This window comes from Doryrhamphus excisus, chromosome 15, assembly GCF_030265055.1.
Source record: "Doryrhamphus excisus isolate RoL2022-K1 chromosome 15, RoL_Dexc_1.0, whole genome shotgun sequence".
Classification (NCBI taxonomy): Eukaryota; Metazoa; Chordata; class Actinopteri; order Syngnathiformes; family Syngnathidae; genus Doryrhamphus; species Doryrhamphus excisus.
In genome coordinates this window covers 4,248,997-4,273,325 of record NC_080480.1, presented here as the reverse complement: position 1 = coordinate 4,273,325, position 24,329 = coordinate 4,248,997, and the positions used below count along the sequence as shown (strand labels likewise).

General features: G+C 37.2%; 1 protein-coding gene across 3 annotated transcripts in view; it reads right to left on the bottom strand.

Annotated features, from left to right (window-relative positions):
• cacna1ia (calcium voltage-gated channel subunit alpha1 Ia) overlaps nt 1-24,329 on the bottom strand; it is a 175,612-nt gene that overhangs the window by 120,188 nt on the left and 31,095 nt on the right. For all 3 annotated transcript variants that reach the window (XM_058050223.1, XM_058050225.1, XM_058050224.1), the window contains exon 2: nt 9,407-9,670. In XM_058050223.1, coding sequence (XP_057906206.1) covers nt 9,407-9,653 — 247 coding nt within the window. In that variant the 5' untranslated portion in view covers nt 9,654-9,670. The remainder of the gene's footprint in view (nt 1-9,406; nt 9,671-24,329) is intronic.

Sequence of the window (24,329 nt, the reverse complement as noted above, 5' to 3'; positions counted from 1 at the left end):
TTGCATAACATTTTGACTTTATTCCTATAATATTAGAACTTTCCCCAATCAAAATTTCCCCCAAAAATACAATAATTTGTAATTAATAATAATAATTATTATTATTATATAATAATAACAATTTAGTTTTTTTCTCATATTATACTTAAAAAAATATTTCACCTTTATTTTATCTCACCTTTTTTCACCTTTATTTGACCTTACTTTTCTTCATAAAATTACAAGTTTATTCTTGTGAAGTTTTGTCTTTTTTCCTTCTTAAAATAAAATAACTTTATTCTAATTAAATTACATTCCCCCCCATCTAATTAAAATTTCTTTTTGTAAATTTCACTCCTGTATTAGGTTTATATTTTCATAATATTTTGATTTTATCCGCATAATGTAACTTAATTTTCCAACAATTCTAATTTTTTTCGTTTTGTTTCTTGTAATTTAATATTTCATTTTCATGCTACTAATACGTCATTTTTACGATTCTCTTGCAAAAATTTAAACTTTTTCCTCTGTAGATTAATTTTGTTTTCTTAATTTGACTTTATTATTTTGACTATTATTTTGCTGCTGCATTTTCAAAACTTATGTCTATGACACGTCCACTGTTAAGTAGTGGCATATTTATCCAAATATAAGACAAAATCATCCAAATCAAGCACAGCCAAGATTCCCAATCAGTGTCACGCCGGGCACGGTGCCAATCCTGGCGCTGCCAGAGTCCCAGGACTTGCCCTCTGAATGTGAAAAGGACACGGTGAAGCCATTAGATTGTAATTCTAATTGCTACACAGACATTCATAGCATGACACACTGGGCCTCATATATAGCTGCAAAGACAAAAAAAAAATACTGTTCTCCAAAGCCATGAAAGGCCGTGCGATCTGCTGGTCTCCTTGATATTGTAATGAGTCTTCTTGGTCTGCTAATACGCTCATAAGTATTCATTACTGAGGGGTAGACCTCAAAGCCGCTGCTGCAAGTGGCCAAATGGAACCCGCGGAAACATTCTGATGATCAATCAAAAAAAAAAAAAACGCACAGAATATTCATAAACATCCCCCAATGACTCACACGGCTTCGACACCTGAACACTAAAACTGAAACACGGCCGACAAAATCTGTCTTTTCTTTTTTTCTGTCCGCACCAAAACTCACCAAAATTACTCAAGTCCATAATAATCCAGTCCATAATTCCTTCAAACAAATTAACACTCGCTCATGAATATGAATTTAGATTTAATATAGACTAGAGTTTAACAGTTCCACACCCAACCGTGATCAGAAAATAGAATTCCTTACTTATAAATGGAATGTTTTCATAGTTACAGCTTCTAAGTATGTATTTCTAACATTGTTAGAGACCTCTAGATGTAACATAACAACCCTATAATCACAGTTACACTCCTATTACCAAATATAACAAACATAATTAGAGGAAATTGGCAATTCATTTATTTATTATCTACTGCTTAAACTCACGAGGGTCGCAGGGATGCTGGAGCCTATCCCAGCTGTCTTCAAGCGAGAGGCGGGGTACACCCTGGACTGGTGGCCAGCCAATCACAAGGCACAGACAAACAACCATTCACACTCACATTCATACCTATGGACAATTTGGAGTCGCCAATTAACCTAGCATGCATGTTGTTGGAATAATTTTACTTTATTTTAGTTTTGTGTGCGAGATTCATTGTTGTACTTTGTATGGAAAATGTTGAACACAGTTACACTCCTATTACCAAATACAACAAACATAATTAGAGGAAATTAGCAATTCATTCATTCATTATTTTCTACTGCTTATCCTCACGAGGGTCGCAAGGATGCTGGAGTCTATCCCAGCTGTTTTTGGGCGAGAGGCGGGGTACACCCTGGACTGGTGGCCAGCCAATCACAGGGCACATATAGACAAACAACCATTCACACTCACATTCATACCTATGGACAATTTGGAGTCGTTAATTAACCTAGCATGTTTTTGGAATGTGGGAGGAAACCGGAATACCCGGAAAAAACCCACACATGCACGGGGAGAACATGCAAACTCCACACAGAGATGGCAGAGGGTGGAATCGAACTTGTGTCTCAAAGCTGTGTGGCCTGCGCGTTAACCACTCGGACACCATGCAGCCTGGAAATTGGACATATACGACATACATAAGACTCAGAGTGGGAGGGGCGGACAGGAAGTGATGTTGGGGATTATTGTGTCAAATTTTTAAAAAAAAGCTTGTTATTCCAATCTGGTGCTTGTGTGTCATTACAATGTAGAATACTTAACTTAGCCATTTTTATGCGTGAAAATACTTAATTGAGGTAAATTAAGGTACTTTTATTTACTAAATAGGTCATAATGAAAATATTTTATACTGTTTATATAAACCAAAAGTGCAAAAGGATTATTGTAGTGAATTAATTATGAGATTAATGTAAATAAATAATCCTGTTTCCTCATCTTTTTAGTGCCGATTTTGACATTGAAACAGCAGCCTAGTGGGCGTGGCTAGTGTGTTTATTTTTATTTTTTTTATTTTATTTTTTATTAACTGTCCAATTCACAAATGCTGCCTAACAACAACACCTGTCCAGAAAATGAACTGAATTAATTTGTTTTGGAGTAACTTACCCCCCCCCCACACACACTCATCTACATAACCAAACATCCTCAGCTCTGGTGTCGTATCTCATTAGAAAGTGCAATAATATGACGCCTGATGGCTGTTTGGGTTTGTCTGCGGTCGAAGCATCCGACTATTGTTAGCTCGTCATTGTATTCCCGCCATTCGCTGGAGGAAGATAATAAAAAAAAAAAAAAAATTCATGTTGGAATTCGTCCTCCTTTTTACTGCCAATGTTTCTGCAACCTCGTGTAAAATAAATTAATTAATTTTAAAAAAGGGGGACGTGAAGACTTCATCAAGAATGGTGCTTTGTGGCCTTTTGGGAAATAACGTGAATCTTCTGCAATTGAAAAGTTATTAGTTTCATTTTAAAGTCCCTTTACATGTACCACATTTTAACACGAGAATACTATACCTACTCATGTACAAAACATTGATATACGTATTTCCTCCATTGAACTCTATTATAATTTTATTTTCTGTATAATTCCAATCCTTTTTTACATTACCTGAATTGAAAAATCGCTGAAAGTGCACATTTCCTGATTAAATACAGGGCAGAAACTATAAATTTCTATTTCCCAGCATAGAGAGTGTCCCTGAATGCATCTGGTATTGTTATAATGACAATAAGGAAGTGGCGTTCCCAGGATGAAGGGAGTAAAGACGGATATGCATACAGTATATTGATGATGCAGATACAAAACAGACACTGTGTGGGAATGCTCCACTCTGCTTCTGTCTGCCATCATAACAGAAAGGCACGCTTGCTCCGGTGCGCATGCGTTAATTACACTCAAAAAACGGCACGGAATTAAATGAAATTAGTTCCCGCCTTTTACACTGAATTTGTGACAGCCTTAATTATTCATAAAATAATGCATAAGGCTAAAAATAACCAATTACCAACCAATACTTCTCTACAAGAGAGGAGAAATATGATCTCAGGGAAGAACTACATATCATCTTGTACTTCGGTATGTGATTAAAATTAAAATTAAAAATTAAGATTAAAATTAAGATTAAAAATTAAGATTAAAATTAAAAGATTAAAATTTAAAGATTAAAAATTAAGATTAAAATTAAAAGATTAAAAATTAAGATAAAAAATTAAGATTAAAATTAGGATTAAAATTAGGATTAAAATTAGGATTAAAATTAGGATTAAAATTAGGATTAAAATCAAAATTAGGACAAAAATTAGGATTAAAATAAGCATTAAAATTAGGATTAAAATTAGGATTAAAAATAGGATTAAAATTAGGATAAACATTAAAATTAAGATAAAAAATAAAATTCAAATATTATTTTATTAGGAAAGCAGGAAGTGAACAAATGTAACAGTTACTGATTGTAAAAGTACCAGATGGAGGGGTAGGATTTAATAAGCTTTGCTTCTTCCTACTCCTTTTGGACATGTGGAACTGTGAACTGATTATGGGATGCATTCAATTGTAATCTGATGCACGTTCAAATGAAATTAAACCATTACCATTACCAAGATATGAATACTGGGAAGTGTTAATTAAACATAAAGTTTATTATTGTGATGGAGAAACACAAACAGATCCACCTTTTTGTTTTGTCACTTTTGTCTCCAAAATGCGGCTATTTGCAACGTCCTTTGGCTCCTTTGTGGGTTATTTTGCGGCCGTTATTAATAGAAAAACTTGCGGTGTTACTGTGTTAGGAAAATGACTGAGTAAAATGTCTTCCAGTCAATCGGGACACTTTAAGGTGTGAGTGTAAATTCCCTGTAATTACTTGAAGCCGCGGACATTCCCAATGGAAATCTATAGCAGTGATTCACAAGCGGAGCGTTCGATGATATAACTTTGATTGCCGTCCCGAAATATCCTTTTCTTTTTGTTGTCCTTTTCCTTCCCTCTCCTTATTTTGTAACTACTTCATCTTCACCCTCTCGCCTTCCTCTCTGATTGGCTCCTGTGGCGTTCATGCAGAGTGACCGGCCTCTGTGGCCCGTGATGCTCTCTGGCCCTGACAGCTTGTTATCTCCATGGTGACGGATGGCTGAGGCGGTGCCGTGCCTCGCTCTTAACTAGTGCCGAGGATGGAGGACACACCTGGGACACATCATCCACTCTCCGCTCACCTTCCCGTCTTAATGTCGCTCGGATTATCTCTCCATCACTACTTTTTTTTTGCTTCCTCTTCTTGGTGGAATCTTTCTCTTTTTCTCATTACTCTCTCATCCCTCGCTCACCCGGCACTCATTATTTACTCCGCTGCATGAAGAGCAACATTTGTCCTTTTACCCCGCAGAAACACACGCAATCGTTAATGAGTCGGCAAAGGATAAATAAAACCTATTATAATGATCGGGCTAGGAAATAAACCCCTTTGCTAATGATAATTGAAGATTCAAACCCGAGCTTTTCGCATCGTCTTTTTCTCCCCTGCGGTCGAGTCCGAGCTCCATTAGTGAGTCCGGCATCTGCGTCGGGAGTGCAACACTTGTGAAGGAGATTAAAAGTGGTTTTAAAGTGGAGTCACAGGACTCGGTGCAGCCGCACACTCGGCACCGACCTTTCCTCACATGCTGCTTCAAGGCAGCGCAGACTTAATGAGACTGTTTTGGTTTATGAAAAAGCAGCAAAAATATGGTAATGGTTTAATTACCATTTGAACATGCATCAGATTACAATTGAATGCATCCCATAATCAGTTCACAGTTCCACATGTCCAAAAGGAGTAGGAAGAAGCAAAGCTTATTAAATCATACCCCTCCATCTGGTACTTACAATCAGTAACTGTTACATTTGTTCACTTCCTGCTTTCCATAATACAGTTTACTTTTACAATCAGTGACTGTTGCATTTGTTCACTTCCTGCTTTCCATAATACAGTTTACTTTTACAATCAGTAACTGTTGCATTTGTTCACTTCCTGCTTTCCTAAGATCATTTTAATGTATTTTTTTTTTACTTAATTTTATTAATTTTTATTTTTATTTTCTGTCACGTACCGAAGTACGAGGTGATATGAGCATCCAATGACATAATGGGTACCATAGTAAGTGTCAATATAGTGATATATATAGCACATCATCAGTAACTGTTGCATTTGTTCACTTCCTGCTTTCCTAATATCATTTTAATGTAATTTTTTTACTTAATTTTATTAATTTTTATTTTTATTTTCTGTCACGTACCGAAGTACGAGGTGATATGACCATCCAATGCCATAATGGGTACCATAGTAAGTGTCAATATAGTGATATATATAGCACATCATGACTGGTTCAAGACTCTTCATCCTTGTATTTGGCAAACATCAACTGCTTGTATTGTTTCTTGAATTGGCTCATCGTTGTGCATTGTTTGACTTCCTTACTCAATCCATCCCATAGTTTGATTCCACATACTGAAATGCTATGGCTTTTTAACGTAGTCCTAGCATATAAGTGTTTCAAATGTAGTTCTTCCCTGAGATCATATTTCTCCTCTCTTGTAGAGTAGTATTGGATGACATTTTTAGCTAATTGGTTATTTTTAGCCTTATGCATTATTTTAGCTGTTTGAAGATTAACTATATCAGTAAGTTTAAGTATTTGTGATTTTAGAAATATCTTTACATAAAGGCTGAATATTTGACGCAACTGTGGATCCCACTAGATTCTGCAGGTGTACCTAATAAAGCGTCTTGAAGTATTGTGTGCACCATGACAAGGAGTGTGTGGGGGTGCTCCAGGTGCTGTGCTGCAGCATTGTCAGGCGTGGGAGACATCATTGGAGACACGTGTGTGTGTGTGTGTGTATCACGGAAGGCCTCTCTTAACTGAGCGGTGGACAGGTTTATTGATCTGCAAAGAGATGGTGAAACGTGGCTTATTACCACTCCCGACCCCCCCACCCCACCCCACAGCAAGTCTCAGAAGACTCAAGCTCAATTCCACCCTCGGCCATCTCTGTGATCCACATTCCAAAAACATGCTAGGTTAATTGGCGACTCCAAATTGTCCATAGGTATGAATGTGAGTGTGAATGGTTGTTTGTCTATATGTGCCCTGTGATTGGCTGGCCACCAGTCCAGGGTGTACCCCGCCTCTTGCCCGAAGACAGCTGGGATAGGCTCCAGCACCCCCGTGAGAATAAGCAGTAGTTTCTAGTATGCTTCTGCGTGTGTCTGTAAGTAATGTGCAATGATAATTATGAGAAATGCAGTATTTTAGACAACATTGTTGTTTAATTTGGACAGTAATTACATCTAGCCTGGAGATAGTGGACCTGAGTGAAGTTGCCCCCCCCCCCCCCCCACACACACACACACACTCAAAACTCTATAAGTCTCATTTGTTTGTGCTGCTTTCGTTTTTGAGTTATTACAGTTTATAACAAAGGTCAAGAAAAGGTCGGGCCAAACATGTTCCGAATTGAACCAAAGTGGTGCCATTTTTTCTGTGCAGGTAAAATTAATATTAGTGCTGCTTTTGTTTTTGAGTTATTAATGATTTAAGTTACATAACCAACCCCCAACATGCTAAAAATTGTTCTGCGTCAGCCACTGACCAACTAAATAAACATACACATATTTTCAGTCTATTTTGTGAATACGAAAAAAAGAAGTGCTTTGTGTCCATATGCCATTAAAATTGTATTTATGTATTTCAGCTAGTGTCTCATTCTTGGTGTATGAAAATATATACATAAAAAGCTTACTCTGCTGATAGTGCCATCATGAATGCTGGTAAATGCAACTATTAGTGCAGAAAATGCATGAAAAGCAGACTAGTTAACAGACAGACTGAGCATCAGCAGCATATTTGCAGACTGTGTCCCTTCCTTGCGGTCAGAAAGAGGTTTAATTGCCTCCAAAGGCCGCGCTATTGTGCCTGTGACAATGATAAGTCATGTGTCGAGAGGCTCTTGAACTAAACAACAAACCACAGCAACATGACTGAGAAAAACCAAGCTGTGTGTGTCTGTGCGTGTGTGTGTGTGTCCGCTTTCACTCCGCCTGACGGACGCACACACACGCACGTTCACGCTGCTGCTCAGCGTGGTCTTTTTGTGTCCCTAATGGGAAAGGATCAGCTTCAGCACCACCGCCGCTGTCAGGGAGTGCGGTCGGTCGGTCGGTCATCACACACACACTTCATCCGCAATGACACACACACACACACACACAACCCAGCTGGCACAGAACACAGCAAGTTTTATATCGAATTATGATTGTTCACATAAAATAAACCGTGAGCAAGTTGCTGATTATAAGTACGGTTGTGTTTTCATGGACGTCAATAATCCGATATAAACCCAATAAAGGCCATAAAACGACCTTCTGCACTGACTTTGACCTCATTACGGTTATATTTGGTGTAAGCAATAACCAGATTAGAATACGTTGTCCACATCCATACACCAAACTAGACTCATCCTACCTAGTCGTTCAGCAAGAACACACTACAAACTACAGAGTTGGCCCACCTAGTCTTGGAGCAACGCTAGTCCAACACTAGCCTGGCTAGACATCAAGGGACTCTAGTCCGAGTCTAGCTCTCCTGCTTAGTTACTGAGCATGAACAGATGCTTCATGAATAAATGGGATAGCTCTAGTCCTCATCGAGCTGTCCTATCTAGTCATTGAAAGCTAACAACCACTAGCTCTAATAACAATTCTGGTCAACTTTGATCTTACCACCCATCAAGACAGATCTAGACTGACTAGAAAGGACACCACTAATCCAGTGGTTCTATATAATAAAACTACAGTTGAATAAGAACTGAACCAGATAGGACAGCCTGGTCCTAGTCGAGCTGTTATACATCTAGTCCTAATATAGATGTTGTCCCACTGCATTATTAAGCATGAACCAATTCGTATTGGCTATGTGGGGCAGTCTAGTCAACTGACCGAACTAGATAGGACAGCTCCAGTCCCACTCCAGCTGTCCTATTCAGCCCTATCCTTAAACTAGCCGTCCTATCTAGTCATACTAGAGTCGTCTCACCTCTTTGTTGAGCATGAACTGATTCTCAATGACTAGTTAGGACAGCGCTAGTCCTAGTCTGGTCCTGCAGTCCTATCTAGTCAGACCAGAGTTGTCCTACCTAGTCTTTGAGCATGAAGTGAACTAGATAGGGTAGCTCAAGTTCAAGAATACCTGTCCCATGTGTGAATGTTCGACTTTTGTCTTCATTTGGCTGTCCTATCTGGTCAGACTAGAGTTATCCTACCTAGTCTTTGAGCATGAAGTGGACTAGATAGGGTAACCCAAGACCAACAATACCTGTCCTATGTGTGAATGTTCAGCTTAAGTCGTCATATAGCTGTCCTATCTGGTCAGACTGGAGTTATCCTACCTAGTCTTTGAGCATGAAGTGAACTAGATAGGGTAGCTGAAGTTGAAGAATACCTTATGTGTGAATGTTCAGCTTAAGTCGTCATTTAGCTGTCCTATCTGGTCAGACTAGAGTTGTCCTACCTAGTCTTTGAGCATGAAGTAATGAAGCCTGCTTGGGTGAAAAGGTGAAACATATTCTAAGACAACCTGAACAGTCCCCAATTGGGATCAAGTTATTTCATTAATGCTTTAGCTCCGCCCACATGTCAAATGATAGCCATCCACTTTTCATGACAGAAACAGATGAAAAGCCTGGTAATAATCCACAAAGTCAGGACAGGAAATGATGACAACATATTTTCCAATATCTGCTAAACTACAAGAATGAGCCGCCCAATTTCAGAAGGTGACGCCCAATAATTGCACTCGCAAAATGACGACAATTAAAACGTTGATATCATTAACAGCAAAGTCAAAGGATATGGACTGGAAACCATACGGATGCACCAGCTGCGGGGGCAGGTGGTCTGCTTGAGGCAGAAGAAGACCACGGGCGCCAACTCGGGGAAAGGCACCACGAGCGTACTCAGGTCACTTCCGATGCTGGCGTCATCGCACGGACCCGCTTCCTCGATGATGTCATCCGCCTGCGCCGAGCCGTAGTCCTCGTGCCGCCCTGGCACGGCCGGGGAAATGCTCCCCGGCGGCACGGGACACTCCTCGCTCGTCATGGCAGCCCAACCGAGTTCTGAAAGACAACAGGATATCACATGACGTACACATGTAGTGCATCAACTGTGATTTAATTAGGGTTAGCACAGCAATTTACACTTATGCACCAATGCCAAGGAAATCCACATAATGGGATTAATGCTTTAAATACAAGCACACATGAATGTGCAAAGAATGAAAGAAACTGACAGTTTTTTTGGCTCAGCTCGCCGTCCAAACATCAAACCCGCCAAGCCCAACATTGCGAGTCTCGCTGCACAGCAACTGAAGAGCTTGAGCGAATGCATAAGAACATATTGAGCTTGGGAGTCCTCTTGCTTTTAACTTGCAGCCAAATGAGGCAGCCAGCATGGACGCAAGCCAAGCTGGACACACACACACACACACACACAAAAACACACATAAACACACACACTAGATGCCGGTCTTGCACAGAGGAATGTTTCCATAATTATTTTCGGCGTTTTGATCACGTGTGAATGTCCATCGTCAGTAATTACTACGTGTGTGTGTAAACAACAAGGTGTGTATTTGGGATAAATCCTCCTATGGCAGGATTAAGTGTCAGTGGAGGGAGAGGCTTTGTTTTTATAGCATAATTATATTAAAGGCTATTTATTAGAAGGGAAGAAAAATAGGACAGCGGTGATAGAATAGCCTGCATGTAATCCTCTCAACAAGAAGCTCATTCAGAAGATCAAAAAATAAAACTGACTGCCTCAATGTCGTTATCGCGTATGTACACAACATAAATAGCTTTGATCTTGTTTTGTTTATATGAATCAGTGGAAACGCCACAGTCAAAAATATAGGCGAATCTTATGGATTTTTACTGGAAGTATAATTGGGATTTGTATGAAAAATTGACAATATTTTTAATGGTGCAAGTCATGAATTAGTATTTATGGTAAATATAAAGACATAAGAAAATTCTGGTTTATTTAATTAATATGAATAGTAAAAAATTAAAATTATTACAAATGACACTTGCACACTTTTAACATTCAAAGTATAGGAAAGTCCAAATTTAAACCTTAATTTTTTTTTGTAAAATTGTCAAATATATAAATATATAAATAACTTAAACATACATAAATCAAATTAAAATAATTGAGAATTTACAGTTTTCAAATGAGTAAAATGTGCAATAAAATATATTCTTAAAATTCTAATACAATATAGGAAATACCAGTATTGTATAAAGTAAAAATTTAAAATTATTACAAATGACACTTGCACACTTTTAACATTCAAAGTATAGGAAAATCCAAATTTAAACCTTAAATATTTTTTTGTAAAATTGTCAAAAATATATTTGTAAATATATTGTATTTATATAAATGTATATAATATAATATTATTTATATAATATAATATATAAATAATAACTTAAACATACATAAATACAGAAATCAAATTAAATTAATTTAGAATTTACAGTTTTTAAATGAGTAAAATGTGTAATAAAATATATTCTTAAAATTCCAATATAGGAAATACCACATTTAAACCTAAAATTATACATTATATATAATACATAAATAAATAAATAGTACTGTAAATCCTAAATAGTATATATTTATTTACAATGAAAAAAATTCATTTAAAATAAGTACCAATTTCAACGTATAAGGAATCGTAGTAGTATAATAAAAAATATTAAAATTGTAATACATTAGCCTACTTTCCACGGCTAACAATTGACTTGCATGCTTTTATATAACACTAAGTGCAAATGGTTTATGTAATCTTAATGACGTTCTTTTGCATTTGCAGTCATTCTCTACTTGAAATTAAAAAAAAAGTGTGCGTCGGGCATTTTTAGTTAAAAGAACACATAACAGTAAAATACAAAGCGGCTCAATTTGTAGGTGCCATGAAAAAGACAAAGCAAAGGCGGGTAAAAGTAATTTGTATGTTTTTTCCGTGTAGTAATATTGATGCATGCGTGTGTGGATGTGGAATGCAAATACACACAGCAACGCTCACACAAATTAACACCTTTAAATGGAGGAGTAGTTACACAGTCAGCGTTTAGCTGCAGCGTGAGATAAACCACAGAGAAACTGTGCTTGCTTTGCGCACACACACACACACACACACACACACACTGCGACAGTCTGGGCTGGATGGAGAGCATCAGTGAAACATTCTGTGTATCCATCAGGGAGTCTGAGCAGCACAGTTGTCATTAAGGCTGGGTGTTAATATTTGGATTTGTATTATTAGCGGGCTAACCACCATGGCTATCTGGTATATTGTTCAAATATACTTCCTGTTGGTATCAATCAACACTGACCTTTATTATCTTTCTAAAGGCGTACATTTAGTAGCAAATTGTTTTAATTGTGCAAATAATGAAGTAGCATTAGCAGCGTTTCTAACGTATGTTTAAAAAAAAACCTTCCTGGTGGTATCAATAAAAACTGACCAATATTATCTTTCTAAAGGAGTACATTTAGTTGGAAATCGTTTTAATTGTGCAGCTAATGTAGTAGCATTAGCATTCACAGCATTAGCATCCAGGGTAGCCATGTTTACACAGTCTGTTTTGGGCAATGTTGGGAGTAATGGTGCTTAAAATAGCAGCATTTCTAATGTATGTTGTTTAAAAAAAATAAAATAAAACACCTTCCTGATGGTATCAATAAAAACTGACCAATATTATCTTTCTAAAAGGCGTACATTTAATAGGAAATTGTTTTAATTGAGCAGCTAATGTAGTAGCATTAGCATTCACAGCACTAGCATTAGCAACACGGTCTGTTTTGGGCAATGTTGGGAGTAATGACGCTAAAATAGCAGTGTTTCTAAAGGTATGTTGTTTAAAAAAAGTAAAATAAAATACCTTCCTGGTGGTATCAATCAAAACTGACCATTATTATCTTTCTAAAGAAGGACATTTAGTAGCAAATCGTTGTAATTGTGCAGCTAATGTAGTAACATTAGCATTCACAGCACTAGCATTGGCAACACAGGTGAGCCATGTTAATGCAGTCTGTTTTGGGGAATGGCGCTGAAAATAGCAGCGTTTCTAATGTATGTTGTTACAAAAATGAATACCTTCCTGGTGGTATTAATCAAAACTGACCATTGTTGTCTTTCTAAAGGCATACATTTAGTAGCAAATCATTGTAATTGTGCAGTTAATGTAGTAGCATTAGCATTCACAGCATTAGTACAGCACTAGCATTAGCAACACAGGTGAGCCATGTTAATGCAGTCTGTTTTGGGGCATGTTGGGAGTAATGGTGTTATAAATAGCAGCATTTAAAAAAGAAAAATAAGATACCTTCCTGATGGTATCAATCAAAACTGACCAATATTATCTTTCTAAAAGGTGTACATTTAGTAGCAAATATTTTTAATTGTGTAGCTAATGAAGTAGCATTAGTATTCACAGCACTAGCATTAGCAACACAGGTCTGTTTTGGGGAATGTTAGGAGTAATGGCACTAAAAATAGCAGTGTTTCTAATGTATGTTGTTTAGCTAATGTAGTAGCAATAGCATTCACAGCACTAGCATTAGCAACACAGGTCTGTTTTGGGGCATGTTGGGAGTAATGGCGCTAAAAAATAGCAGTGTTTCTTACGTAACTAGTTACTATTTCACACACTACAACACCGTTACCATTACTAGTATGAAATAAGGTGAATTATGATGCACTCAACTAGCATCTGTTACCCAGGTCGAGTATTTGCAATGTTACAAAATTTTTACATTTGTAAAATCAAGTCTTTGTGACTTTAAATTTAATTTCATACCTTGTAATTTTATATTTAAAAAAAAAATACCATGCTAACTTCACACAGAGATGCCCAAGCGGAGAATCGAACCCAGTTCTTCCCGATCCGAGATGGCAACTAGCATGAAAATAGTTTCACTGAGAGCTTCAGGAATTGGTGAGAGAGTGAGGGAATTTTTTTGTATGGATTGTGTGTGTCAGTGAATGTCTCCCTTTGTGCACCATGTGATTCGGGACAATGCTGAGCCAAGCAGAGCTGCCACGGTTCTGACTGCTGCACCAACTTAAAAACACCTGGCCGCAACCTCTCAGGAGCTCTTTTGCCTTTTAGTGTGTGACACGACACAATACAATCAGCTTGGAACACACACACACACACACACACACACACACACAGAGCCTTGTGTGATTAGAGTGAAAAATGAGCAAGAAGACGGAGCATTTGAGAAACCAAAAGGACACATCCCTGAAGAATGGTGCTATGCATTGATTGTGTGTGCGTCGGCAGAAATGACATTGTTGGCGAAGACGCATCAGAAAACCCTCCAGGCCTTGAGAACGCTACTTGTGCGTCACACACCATGCGTACACGTACACACTTATGCCATCTCATTTTTTTTTTGTAAAATTGTCAATATATAAATATATAATTTATATAATATATAAATAATAACTTAAACATACATAAATCAAATTAAAATAATTTAGAATTTACAGTTTTCAAATGAGTAAAATGTGCAATAAAATATATTCTTAAAATTCTAATACAAAATAGGAAATACCAGGATTGTATAAAGTAAAAATTTTAAATTATTACAAATGACACTTTTAACATTCAAAGTATGGGAAAGTCTAAATTTAAACCTTAAATATTTTTTTGTAAAATTGTCAAAAATATATTTGTAAATATATTGTATTTATATAATATATAAATAATAACCTAAACATACATAAATACATGAATTAAAATAATTAATTTAGAATTTACAGTTTTTAAATGAGTAAAATGTGTAATAAAATATATTCTCAGAATTCTAATATAGGAAATACCACATTTAAACCTAAAATTATACATTATATATCATAAATAAATAAATAAAATACTGTGAATCATAAACAGTATATATTTATTTACAAAGAAAATGTTTCTATTGTATTTCCATTTATGTAAAATAAGTGCCAATTTCAACATGGGGGAATCGTAGTAGTATAATAAAAAATATTAGTTTTGACACCAAGCGCTGACTGATCCAAATGACACATTAATCTCTTAGTAAGCCTATCAATACATTGAATGACAGAGAATCACGTATTTATGAACTAGCCGCCGACAGAAGAGCTAGCTTCCGAATGAGACGGCAGGTTTTTTTGACAGCATCGTAAAATATTTTTCCAAAATGTGATGAATGCAACTGCGGCCAAATGGAGAACATAATTCCCACTTGGCAACTTAACGGCAAGAATACATAAACATGTTCCGGGTTTGGGATATTCTAATATGAACATCTAGTATGATTTAGGGCTGCTTGAGTGCGGCATTTAGCATCGTAAATGTTTACCTCTTTGTCGGAATTTCAATGACACAAAAAATATTCCAGTGCAGTTTGTTTCGTTACACCCTGGACTGGTGGCCAGCCAATCACAGGGCACATATAGACAAACAACCATTCACACTCACATTCGTACCTATGGACAATTTGGAGTCGCCAATTAACCTAGCATGCATGTTGTTGGAATAATTTTTCTTTATTTTAGTTTTATTGTGTGTGAGATTCATTGTTGTACGCCCCCCCAGTGCACATTCATTCATTCATTTTCTACTGCTTATCCTTACAATGGTCATGGGTATGCTGGAGCCTATCCCAGCTGTCTTCAGTACACCCTGGACTTGTTGCCAGCCAATCACAGGGCACATATAGACAAACAACCATTCACACTCCCATTCATACCTATGGACAATTTGGAGTCGCCAATTAACCTAGCATGTTTTTGGAATGTGGGAGGAAACCGGAGTACACGAAAACATGCAAACTCCACTCAGAGGGTGGAATTGAACCCTAGTCTCCTAGCTGTGAGGCCTGCGTGCTAACCACTCGACCGCCATACAGCACTGCAGTTTGTTTTGTTTGACATAAACAACAACTTGTATTTATACTATGCACCAACTTTCTCGTCAAAGTATTATTTTTTTGTCCTCCAAGTCTACCTGCAAGAGAGCCTGTCTCATTGGTCAATTAATAAAACTGCAAATTTCATTGAAAACAAATGAAGGCCATTACACACCAACTGTGTTTTGATCTGACAAATCTTGAGTAAGTTTGATCAAGTGTAAAACTACTACAGTTTCAGCTTGGAAACTCAAACTCTCACTCATCGGATGAACAACAACTTGTATTTATACTACGAACCAACCTTCTTGTCGGGCTCAGTTGCAGTACCAGTACCATCTAGGATGCTGCTGCTCGAGTCCTGACTAGAACCAGCAAATACGACCATAATAATTTGGGACTGTATTTTGGTACTAGTCTCTCCATGGTCTTCCACCAAAGTACATATCTGACATGTTAGAACCACATAAACCATCATAAACCTCCGAGAAGCTCAGGCGGCGGTCTGGGCTGCGTTTCTGTTCGATATTTGGATCGATCCACCCGCTACTATTGAGCAGAAATCACTGCTTACCCGGGTAACGGGCAAGTTCCCAATCACTGACTTCTTGTCTGACCGTTTCAATCATGTAGAACGATAATACAACATTTTAAAAGTAAGTCTGAAACATTAGGATAAGGTTCGATTACCACCAAGCATTAGCGAGGCAATGTTTTGTTAACCCGCTGCCACTACGGTATTTTCAGACATACGGGTGTCTGACCTCTCTCTGCTTAGTCCTGTATTATACGTCAGCAGATCAGCTGGGTCAAGGAAGACATTTTCTATGGATCACAGACCAGCTCAGAGGGTAGTCTGACGTCCTGTGAGCCGCCCCCCCGCCCCTCTTTGGCTGATCTGTAGAATACAGAAAAGCTCAGAAAGGGCACAAAAATAAGAATTCTAACATGGGGTTGATGCTATTCCACTCCATGCACTGTACTCTGCGTAGTTATGTACACAAAACAAAACAATGCCACTCTTACGTAGGTTGATGTCGTATAAACCAGTGAAGGTTGTGGAAGACTCCTTTTTCCTGAGAACCGTTGAAAGCATCGATTAATTCAGTAATCGATGAGGCCCTAGACGGACCAAATCAATAGGAAGCAAACACAACCAATTAGTGGTTTGGGTCGCAACATATCCGAAAAGAGGTAAATATCTTCTGTTACCTAAAACACTGAACAACTGAACTGGGCGCTAAGATCATATTTTAAATCATAAAAGATAGTCTTCCCGGGGTTCAATTCCACCCTCGGCCATCTCTGTGTGGAGTTTTGAATGAACGACATTCGCTGCTCAATGAACCATTCACACTCACATTCATACCTATGGACAATTAACCTAGCATGTTTTGGGAATGTGGGAGGAAACCGGAGTACCCGGAGTAAACCCTCCCATGCACGGGCAGAACATGCAAACTCCACACAGAGATGGCCGAGGGTGGAATCTAACTTGTGTCTCCTAGCTGTGTGGCCTGCATGTTCACCACTCGGACACCATGCAGCCTGGAAATTGGCCATACACGACATACATAAGACTCATAGTGGTGAGGAAACCGGAGTACCCGGAGTAAACCCTCCCATGCACAGGGAGAACGTGCAAACGTGGAATTGAACTTGGGTCTCCAAGCTGTGAGGCCTGCACACTAACCACTGCTGCACTGTGCAGCCTCAATTCAACATATTTTAGGAATTCCGCAGCCTCCGTTTCCTGTGCCAAACTGCTGTTATCTAATCTTCTAAACCACGTTTGTGCTACTTTTAAACTCTGGTTACGTTTGATTCCCTCCCTTTCAGACACTCTCACCAGCATCAGCATCACCCTGGCTCTATTTTTCCACGATGAAAAGCGATCCTGAGCTTTGTGTCAGAAAGCATCTTTCGAGAGTGCCTGTCAGTGGATTACACCGAGGCAGTGGCCCCATCAGTCTAATCTGTTTTTAGCGCTATTAGCTGTAAACAAGCAGCCCAAAGCGTGGCAGTACAGTTACTATTTGGGTGGATGTCGGTCTTCAGTCCTGGATGCCACTACTGATGCTAATATGTTGGACAGCAAATATAGTGTGTACTCGTCTTGGCATGGTACAGTAAACCTCGGATATATCGGACTCGGATATATCGGAAATTCGCTCACAACGGACAGATAAAAAAGAACCGATTTTTCTGTAATGCATTTCCAATCAAAATTCATTGCATATATCGGATTTTTTATAACGGATTTCGCCTATTTCGGACAAAATCTCCAGTCCCGTTCCAATGCATTTCCCTCGCATATATCGGATGGCCGCATCGTGGCGCTCCGATTCGCCGAATCGTGACAGGCCGCTATACGACGTCATTTGCAGCGTTTGCAGCGTTGCCTGCGCGTCCAGGTACATTGGAAACATAGTCAAGGAAGTGCCTTTTTATAACGGATAAAATCCGATTTACGCATATACCGGATATAAATCCGATATATGCGTAAAACGGACATTTTGCGGTATACGCATATAACGGATTTCGCTTATATCGGACAAAACCAGCGGGAACAATTGAATCCGATATATCCGAGGTTTATTGTACTGATAGAGGTTGGAATTACTGTCATATTTGCACGCATATAAGACAAATAATTGTCTTATATTTCTGGTTTTAAAGGAGAAGTGCCCTAATTCAAATTTTTCATCTCCAATAAGACACCGATATTGACTGATCCGACTTCATAGATACTTTTATGACTTATTTTGTAGGGTTATTTTGTAGTCCGCAACAATAGTTATGGGAAAAACTGAACCATTTACGTCCGAATGCAACATTGGGCTATACAAGTCGTCCCTCGCTACATCTGCACTACACTGTCCGACATGATAAAACTTTACATTTCTCACAATCAAATTGTGCGCCAAAGTTGGTGGACACATACTGATTGTTTTTTTTTTGGCGGTAATTGTAGCGTCAGGTGATTCACCACCCAAGAAGGTCAAACATCAATTTGCAGCAAACCGCCATTGAGTCATACCTCAAACCGAAGGTCATGATGAGCGCTTTCCGGTAATTAATTCTTCGAGACGATACGCGCCCGTTCGATGACAAAAAAAACTGTTTTACCCTGACTTTCGCTCGAATTCAGCTAGCAAAACACTTTGCATTGTGATGATCAGAAGTCATTTTGTCTATGTCATCAAAAGTAGCGGAATTCGAACGCTCCTAATATCGTGCGTTGCGTTTTCATGCGTGTATAAGTGATGCGGGAAGGCGGGATAGTGCTTCAATGCCTTGTCAATATTTGTGTGCGCACACTCCCGCATGTCATTGACTGATTTATAGCAGCGTCCCTCAACTCCAGCAACACAAATCTATGGTGGCAGGAGAGGGGGGCGGGGGTCCGATAACGTTGCTGATGATTTACCGTTAGACCTCTTGCCGTCACTCTTATATGTTGATAAATGACGCACACGCTTTTTTTTCCCCCCCTCAGCGAGAGACGCCACAGTGGTGCGTGTTGCAAATCAGGGTCAGTCTTGAGGCTACGGCTGGTACAGGCCGTCACCTTGGGAGAGTGCGTGTAAAATATGTGTGTGTGTGGGGGGGGGGGGGGTGTTATGGTTTATCATGCATGGAACCATATTTGGTGACTTTATGTAGTCATTAGAGCATGGAAATCTTAACTTATTAGAGCCCTATAGACAAAATAAATAATATTTATGACACATACTGTATACCAGTACTACGGCATGATACCTTTATTCTTTTCAAAATGAATATATGTATATTATCTAATAATTTATATTATATATACATATAAAATAAATTATATAATATATATATATAATTATATAATATATATTATTTATATAATATAAATTATAAATAGAAATTATTATTAAAAATAATTTATATATTATAAAAAAGTATTACATAATATATTATATATTATATTTATTTTGAAAAGAATAAAGGTATATACATATACATACTGTATACCAGTACTACGGCATGATACCTTTATTCTTTTCAAAATGAATATATGTATATTATCTAATAATTTATATTATATATACATATAAAATAAATTATATAATATATATATAATTATTATATAATATAATATACTATTTATATAATATAAATTATAAATAGAAATTATAAAAAATAATGTATATATTATAAAAAAATATTATATAATATATTATATATTATATTTATTTTGAAAAGAATAAAGGTACCATGCCGTAGTACTGGTATACAGTATGTATATGTATATACCTTTATTCTTTTCAAAATGAAATGAAATATAATAATAATATAATATAATAATATGTATATTATATAATAATTTATATTATATATACACACACATAAATTCATATAAATTATTATAAATAATTAGAAATTATTAAAAATAATTTCTATATTATATAAATTATTATTTAATATATGTGTTATATTCATTTTGAAAAGAATAAAGGTATCATGCCGTAGTACTGGTATGCAGTATGTGTCATCATATTAAATATTATATATACATATAAAATAAATTATATAATATATAATATAAATTATTATGTGTATATATATTATAAATTCTAATATAATTGTTATTAATATAATTATAATTCATTATATTATATATTATATTTATATTATATAATATATATTATATAATACAATCTATTTATATTATAATATATAATATAAAATGTGAGTTCCATCGTCCTGCCCTACCGATATGAATGCAGACGTCTATGTGATTCTATGTCAGCTACTGAGCAATGCTAGAATGTTGAAGCAAACATCAATAAGGGGGGGGAGGGGGGGGGCGACACACTGCTGACTGATGGATAAGGAGTCAGGGACAAATAAAACAGTGTTACCAAGGCAACCGGTGCCAGAAACATGGACGAGCGAGGCGCACTTTTGGGAGACGTTATGATTTAGTTGTAGTTTCCCTCACCTCCACATTTATCTTTCCAGTTATTGCCAGCAGGCTTCGTTGTATGTGTGTGTGTGTGTGTGTGTGTTTTCTATTTGCCTCTCAGTTAAAAAACACTTGAGTGCTGTATGATTCGCAGGGACGGCATAAACGCCACTCCACATTCCACATGGCAAAACAGATGTGTGAGGGAAGAGGGAAATGAGAACTAACAACAGGGCTCTATTTCTCCCGCTAAAGTGGGAGGAAAACGCCAAAGGGAGGCAAACACCTGTCAGTGCTCCTTATCTCTCCCTTTACTTTTCACTTTCCGTTAGGAAGAAAAATGCCAAGTTTGGAAACAGATCTCATTAACAACCACAAAAAAACATCTGTAATACAAATTAGGAACACTTAAAAAGGAGGAGAGCCAAACGAGGGAGGAGGAAAAATAGGCCGAATCATGCAAACGAGCGAAGAGACATGATGGAAGGCGGTAATTGTGGCCGACAGAAAGAAGTGAGGAGAAGAGAAGGGATAGAAACGTGAAGGACAGACAAGGTAGGATTAAAAAGTCGTAGATTTTATCGGAAAGAAAAATAGAACCTTCACATTCTAATCAATACAGGGGGGTTTCCAAAGTGTGGCCCAGTGGCCTTTTGTGGCCTGTTGCACATTAAAAAAATATATATTTTAAACAAGAAAAACACATTTTAGACCAATTTCCGTGATTACATTATTAATATCATTATTATTAAGACATTATTATTATTATGGCATTATTTTTAATAATGTTAATAAGGAAAACAAGAAAAACTGTCATTTTTTTTAATTTAGGTTGCAGAAAATGTTAGCAGAATAAAGTCAAAATATTACAGGAAAAAAGTCAGAAATAAAGTTTACAAGAAGAAACTTGGAAAACAAAAAAAAATAATAAATTTTACAAGAATAAAGTCAAAATAATATTTCAGTAGCATAAATTTGCAATATGAAAACGAGATGTTACAGTTCTATTTTTAAAGTGGTAATATTAATTTTGCAGTGGGAACATGGGAAAAATTTTGAAATTAAAAAATAAAATTTGAATTAAAAAAAATTGAACTATGACGGACAATAAAAAAACGGCAAAATATCAATCAAAATATTAAGAAAATTAGTAAAAAGGTGCAAAAAGGAGAATAAACGTGTAATATTGTGAGGGAAAATGTAACTTTAGTCGCATAAAATTGAAATAAAGAAAAATGTTACATTTCACGAGAATAAAGTCAAAATAATATTTCAGTAGCATAAAGTTGCAATATGAGAAAAAGATGTTACAGTTCTATGTTTAAAGTGGTAATATTAATTTTGCAGTTGGAATATGGGCAGAATTTTTTAATGAAAAAAGAAAATTTGAATTAAAAAGAAATTTGAACTATGACGGACAATTTTTAAAGAACTGCAAAATATCAATATGGTAATATTAATCTAGCAGTGGGAATATGGGCAGAATTTTGAAATTAAAATTTGAATTAAAAAAATAAATTTGAACTATGACTGGGTCAATATAAAAAAACTGCAAAATATAAATCAAAATATTAAGAAAATTAGAAAAAAGGTGCAAAAAGGAGAATAAATGTGTATTATTGTGAGGAAAAATATAACTTTAATAAAATTGAAATATAAAAGAAAAAATTAAGTTGAAAGTGGTCCTTGCATCCTTTCATTTTTCACTGATGCAACAGATGATAAATATGTTTATCATTGCAGCATCATCTCATTATCTCACCTTATTTAGTCTTTTAAGTACTACCTCTATGTAAGTACAGTGAGCGTCCCCACCATCACTGCTCTTTTGTCAGATTGTCGCATAAACACACCCGCCTTCAAACAAAAAGCTCCTTTGTATCCTCGTACGCCACTTTTTCCTCCGTCCTCTCCTGACGCCTCGTCTGGAAAAACCTTAAAGCTCAAAGGAATCCTCCTTAATTACCTCATTTGCACAAACATGCTCATTGTGAGGGAGAGAGAGACAGGAAGGAAGGGTCAGCGCTTCACCTGGAGATTAGAGGAGGAAGCGGCAAAGGGATTTTTAACAAGGAGGAATTGGCCAAACATCTACGCAGAAGGCAATAGCCGTAATATTTAGCTTATGATACATAACAGTGTCGTTGGATTCACCATTTACATCGATTGTTGACCCTTAGGAAGTCATTTTAATATCTTCACTTGTGTGAAAAAGTGATTTGTTAGATTTCTTTAATATTTAGACCCCTATTTCATTTTCATAAAGCATGATAAAAAATACAGTCCTCGCTGGTTTATTGCGGTTAATTGGTTCCAGACCCCGGCAGCATTAAATTTTATTTCATATTTTTGGAGTTAGAACATAGAAAACCTGTTAATATACTTTAACATTACTTTAACATTATTAGAGCCTTGTGGACATGAAATAACACCCCTATAGTCACATTTACACCCCTATTAACACAATGTGCAACTCGGCCACGAGCTAGCAAGCTAACCAGTTTGCTTCTAAACTTAAAAAATCTACCACTTCCACACGGAACGGGAGGAGAACTGTTTTTCACTTGATCACGTGGGACATGCCATGTCTGATTTCATGCAGTGTTAAGGTAATGTAAGCTAATGTTATTACTGCTGCCAAGTGACCAGAATACTACATACTGTACTTTTATTATTTAGTAATTGAACTGCAATATTACGAGGGACAACCGTAGCCCATGCTAACAAGATTTGCACTGTTTCTCTTTCTTAGCATCCTGTAGGTAGCATCATGTCAGCCCTAATTCCACTCTCCAACCCACACTCATCCTCCTCCATTATTAGAGCTTTGTAGACATGAAATAACACCCCTATAGTCACAATATACTACAGCGACTTGAGACGGCCACGAGCTAGCAAGCTAACCAGTTTGCTTCTAAACTTAAAAAATCTACCACTTCCACACAGAATGGGAGGAGAACAGTTTTTCCACTCGATCACGTGTTACATGCCATAGCTGATTTAATGCAGTGTTAAGGTAATGTCATGTAAGCTAATGTTATTACTACTGCCAAGTGACCAAAATACTACATACTGTACTTTTATTTCAATGTTTGGAGTATAAACGACCATAGTAATTGAACTGCAATATTACGAGGGACAACCGTAGCCCATGCTAACAAGATTTGCACCGTTTCTCTTTCTTAGCATCCTGCAGGCAGCATCATGTCAGCCCTAATTCCTCTCTCCAACCCACACTCCTCCTCCTCCTCCATTATTAGAGCCTTGTAGACATGAAATAACACCCCTATAGTCACATTTATACCCTTAACACATTGTGCAACTCATATACTACAGGGACTTGAGACGGCCACAAGCTAGCGAGCTAACCAGGTTGCTTCCAAACATAAGAAAACAAAACTCTACCACTTCCACACAGAATGGGAGTTTTTCACTCCATCACATGGGACATGCCATAGCTGATTTCATGCAGTGTTAAGGTAATGTCACGTAAGCTAATGTTGTGTCATTACTGCTGCCAGACTACTACATAGTGTACTTTTATTTCAATGTTTGGAGTAATAAACGACCATAGTAAATGAACTGCAATATTAGGAGGGACAACCGTAGCCCATGCTAACAAGATTTGCACCGTTTCTCTTTCTTAGCATCCTGCAGGTAGCATCATGTCAGCCCTAATTCCTCTCTCCAACCCACACTCCTCCTCCTCCTCCTCCACTTCCAGCTTTGTCTTCACCATCATTTCCTCCCCATCGCTTGTCGTCGTTCTCCTCCTACTCCTCCCGTTTTCGGTCCTGCTTTCCTCTCCCTTCCTCACAGAGTGCTGTGTCAGGTCTTTTCACCCTCAGCCGTGTGAAATGAGATTTGAAAATGGCTCTCGG